At 35.9% G+C, this 4744-nt stretch overlaps 1 protein-coding gene across 1 annotated transcript; it reads right to left on the bottom strand.

Annotated features, from left to right (window-relative positions):
* Window positions 1–343: 343 nt before the first annotated feature.
* On the bottom strand, window positions 344–2181 carry LOC132344719 (heat shock transcription factor, Y-linked-like). The gene is made up of 2 exons (XM_059884364.1): window positions 1585–2181; window positions 344–1154 (listed from the first exon to the last, which is right to left on the bottom strand). The coding sequence occupies exons 1-2, from the start codon at window positions 2092–2094 to the stop codon at window positions 420–422; spliced, it is 1245 nt and encodes a 414-aa protein (XP_059740347.1). The 5' UTR covers window positions 2095–2181; the 3' UTR covers window positions 344–419.
* Window positions 2182–4744: the final 2563 nt, after the last annotated feature.

Here is a 4744-nt window from a genome sequence, read left to right as displayed (position 1 = left end):
TACCAGTAACTAATAGAATATAATATGTGAATGTGCTGAAGATCATACTGTGTATTTTTATTTATCTAATTTTATTTGCATCTCTTTCTTCACCCATACCATCCTAATTTAGACACCCCTTCATTTCAGCAGGGATGATTTCAGAAATCACTTTACATCCATTACCTCTTTTCCCTTGCTTCTCATTTTCTTGCTTACAAATATTATATCAGGTGTCATTTACCTAGGATGCATAACGAATGCTTTCTTGAACTGAAGAGTTTGGAATACCATGCAGTAAAATAGTAAACCAATGAACTAAAGCCTCATTTTCTCTTCTTTGTTTAAAAATTGAAAATGAAACTATGAAGATGAACATGTAAATTTAATGTTCAAATACAGGAATGGTAGGTATTTGTTGACATCTCCCAAAGTAACGTTCAATCTTCCTTAGGCTCCATAATCTGACACGTATTTGGTAGGTCAGTTTTAATTAGCATGGTTTCCATATAATGGTGATTGTTGATGAGTTGACTGGAAAGAGAGGAAGCAGATGTGTAAGTGCTTGTTGGCACTGAGAACCACGAGTTGCCTGTCTCTTGCAGGTTAGGAAAAGGATTGTCATGGCCTGACATATCGCTATGCCTGACTGGAAATTTAGAAGGCTCCACCATCAGTCCAGAATAAGTGCTCTGTAATGGGGATACAATGTGGTTCTGAGAAGTAGATGTAGTTGTAGTAGCAAAGTCCTCAATGGGGCCATTTACTTGAGTGTAGCTGCTATGTGAATGCCAATTAAAAATGCTCAACTTTTTTAAAACAGCAGGTTGATTTACCAAAATCTGTTCTGTTTGTCTAACCGATATTGGTGATGGGTGGTTAGGTAAGTCACATGGATATAGGGCATTTGTATTAGTGACAATCTGGATGGTATGAGGCTTTTGTATGAAAGGCACAGGTAAACTTGTGGAGGCTGAAAATGCGCTCTCTCTACTAATTTCTGGAATAAATTCAGAGTTACGATCATCTTCGTTGACACTTGCTTTAACATGCTTCTTGTTATCTTGCACTAATGAAGATATTTGAGACACATTATTAATCCCAACTCTTCTTTGCACTCTTAATAAAAGTTGAGGATGACCTCTTTTGAAATTTGGATTATAGTAGGTCTGTAACTAAAATCAAAGGATTACATTATTTAGTTTCTTTATAAACCAAGGTAAAACTGACAAGCAAAGCTAAGTTATAAAAATGTATTCCTTTAATGAAACCAACTAAATAGCATCAAATAAAACACCTCCATTAGTAGTTTAACAGGTAACATGTTAGAAAGAATACGATCCTCAATGAAAAATATATTTTATATATACAGTAAATACCACTTTAAGTTGCTTCAGGACTTATATCTGGTTTCACAGTACTAGGAAAGTTTGTCAAACATCCAATATTTTAACATATCCAGCTGTTCTCAACTTCAAAAAATAAAACTTTTTAACGATTTGTTAGCTCAAGTTTAAATTCGGTTTTAGCTACATATGTAAATGTGCTTTCTAGGTCACATGATTTCATCTTACATATTGCCAATAAGTGAAAATGTTGGAATACCTTACTCAAAAGAGAGATGTTGTTTTCTTCTTCCAGAAAGACAGGTAGTGAAGCAGATCTTTGAAAAGTTTGTCGCTTTTTACTAAATCCATAAAGGTTAAGCTGTCGAATTAAACTCTTCATACTCTTGGTTTCAAATATTCTGAAAGGTGCCTTTCTTTCCAAGACTTCTTTCTTAAAGAGTTCTTCGTCGATCACTATACATGTGCCTCTCTCATCCCACCAAATAGATTCAAACTGATCACTTTCAACTATATTCCAAAGTTTTTGTGGAAAGGTGAGTGAAAGAAAATTAGTCACCTCATCTGTTTCAGATACAGAATATTTGTAGCATGGCCTTTTTATCACAAGATCCTCAGACAAAGCCTGAAAAGCATATTCTTCAATCATAGATCTCAAAACTGAGTCCCTAGTAAGTGTATAATCATACAAAGATCTAATGGAGGTTTCTGAATCAGTTGATTCATCCTTAGGAGGCCCATCTTGAATTTCTGAAGGTATATGTGCCATCTCAGAGAAATCTTTCTTCAGATCCTTTTCTCATTTGTCTGATTTTACTGACCACTACTTCAAAAATTGCTTGGCTGGCCAACAGAGAGAAACTCTCTAGACCATTGCAGAGGTCCTCAAAGTCAAAAGGCTGTGACATCACAAAATCACTTGTCTCCTAGCAATCAAAGGGTAGCTGTGACATCACAAAATCACTGGTCTCCTAGACATTGAAAGGTGATGTTCAGCTAGGGTTTACTTCAGCATCAACTTAAAAATACAGCCTGCTTACAGAAATAGTAACCAAAACCATGAAGCATGCAAAATCTCATTCCTAAAGAATTTTTACACAGAAAAATCACATCAATAAATCTACTTGGTTTCTGAAATACAAGTGATTTATCACCCTTCTATACACACATTTTTCATATTCAGTACTGTTACCCAAGCAAAATTGGTCTACTGGCCTCTGCAATAAAATCTTTTAACTGTCTGGTTTCAACTACTCTGTGGTCTCTGTACTTAACTTTCAGCCTGGCTGGGGCTTTGGCATCTCTAAAACTGTTCATAGGATAATGCTCAGGATGTTATTGATGGCCCTTGAGGAGGAACTAAAGACCCTTGAATTTGACTAATGGCTAAATCATTATTATTCTCTATCACTTGATTATTATCCTTAGATTCTGTCTTTTCTAGCCTCACTGTTTAAAATTACTTTTTTTTATTGTTTTGTGTGTATTTTATTTTATTATTTTTTATTTGATTTTTTAACTTTACAATATTGTCCTGGTTTTGCCATACATCAACATGAATCCGCCACAGGTATACATGTGTTCCCCATCCTGAAACCTCCTCCCTCCTCCCTCCCCATACCATCCCTCTGGGTCGTCCCAGCACACCAGCCCCAAACATCCAGTATCGTGCATCGAACCTGAACTGGTGACTCGTTCATACATGATATTATACATGCTTCAATGTCATTCTACCAAATCATCTCACCCTCTACCTCTCCCAAGAGTCCAAAAGACTGTTCTATACATCAGTGTCTCTTTTGCTGTCTCATATACAGAGTTATTGTTACCATCTTTTAAATTCCATATATATGTGTTAGTATACTGTATTGGTGTTTTTCTTTCTGGCTTACTTCACTCTGTATAATAGGTTCCAGTTTCATCCACCTCATTAGAACTGATTGAAATTTATTCTTTTTAATGGCTGAGTAACACTCCATTGTATATATGCACCACAGCTTTCTCATTCATTCATCTGCTGATGGACATCTAGGTTGCTTCCATGTCCTGGCTACTAGAAACAGTGCTGCGATGAACATTGGGGTACACGTGTCTCTTTCAATTCTGGTTTTCTCAGTGTGTATGCCCAGCAGTGGGATTGCTGGGCATTATTATAAGGCAGTTCTATTTCCAGTTTTTTAAGGAATCTCCACACTGTTCTCCATAGTGGCTGTACTACTTTGCATTCCCAGCAACAGTGTAAGAGGGTTCCCTTTTCTCCACATCCTCTCCAACATTGATTGCTTGTGGACTTTTGGATCGCACCCATTCTGACTGGTGTGAAATTGAACACCAGGAGGTCTACAATCTCCTACCTCTTTCTCTCGGTTTTCATACTTTTCAGTCTTAAGAAGGGACTGCTTAGAACACGAAAGGAAATAAAGTGTTGGACTTAGAACTCAATCATAAATGTGACAGAAAATCTCAGTTGCAGGTTCGATGTCTTTTTCAGGTTTTCCAGCTCTTGGAGTGTTTCAATCAGCAACAACTTTGGCTATTTCCTGTTGAGATGGAGCCTGGAGTTGGAAATAATTCTGAAATCTAAGCTTGGCATCAATATTTTCTCTTATGAAAATATACTTCTATATTTTATATATGATATATATGTATATATAAGTCTATATCTGTCTATTTTTGTCAAAACTGGACAAAAAATTTGAAAATTGGTAGATCTTTATTAAAAGCAGAGAGGTGAGTGATATAAAAGAGTCCTCATATTTTACATTCAGCCAAGAAAACATATTTTGAAGTATTTCCGCTTACATATATTCAACAACCGAGTCGACTTTTTAATCATTCTTCATTTGGGTTTTAATTTTTTTCCATTTCTATTAAATCTAACAGGAGTTAAAAGCCATTGCACCTTTTTTATACACACACTCATACACACAGGTGTATATATGTCAAAATATAATTTTATGCAACACTATTTAGGTGGCCAAACTCATTGCTTGCTCCCAAGATCTTAAATAAACTGTTTGGGAAGCCTTACATTACTTAATAATTTTCTGGCTGAACAATTCAGATCCTGTTGCTGAAAAGCTCTCCTTTAATCTCGCTCATCTTCCACAATTCTTTCTGTAATAAGAGGTAGGGCTCATACTTACGGGGACACCTTGAATGCATAAAATCACAACTCTCATTTACTTAGATATATTGTTCAAAGAACGCTGTTGCTCTCCTCACATTGGACACAATTTTATTTTATTTATTTTCAATATAAATATATGTATTTTAATTGGAGTCTAATTGCTTTACAATATTGTACTGGTTTTGCCATACATAAATATGAATCTGCCACAGGTATACATGTGTGCCACCTCCCTCCTCATATCATCCCTCCTGGTTATCTCAGTGCACCAGCCCCAAGCATCCTGTAT

The sequence above is a fragment of the Bos taurus genome, chromosome Y (assembly GCF_002263795.3).
Source record: "Bos taurus isolate L1 Dominette 01449 registration number 42190680 breed Hereford chromosome Y, ARS-UCD2.0, whole genome shotgun sequence".
Lineage (NCBI taxonomy): Eukaryota > Metazoa > Chordata > Mammalia > Artiodactyla > Bovidae > Bos > Bos taurus.
Note: the sequence above shows the minus strand (reverse complement) of the source record. Positions and strands in the feature narration are given on the sequence as shown.

Coding starts and splice junctions, on each gene's coding strand:
- LOC132344719 (XM_059884364.1), bottom strand. CDS start 2,094: ATGGCACATATACCTTCAGAAATTCAAGATGGGCCTCCTAAGGATGAA. Junction 1,155..1,584: donor ACATCTCTCTTTTGAGTAAG/GTATTCCAACAT, acceptor CTTTGATTTTAG/TTACAGACCTACTATAATCC.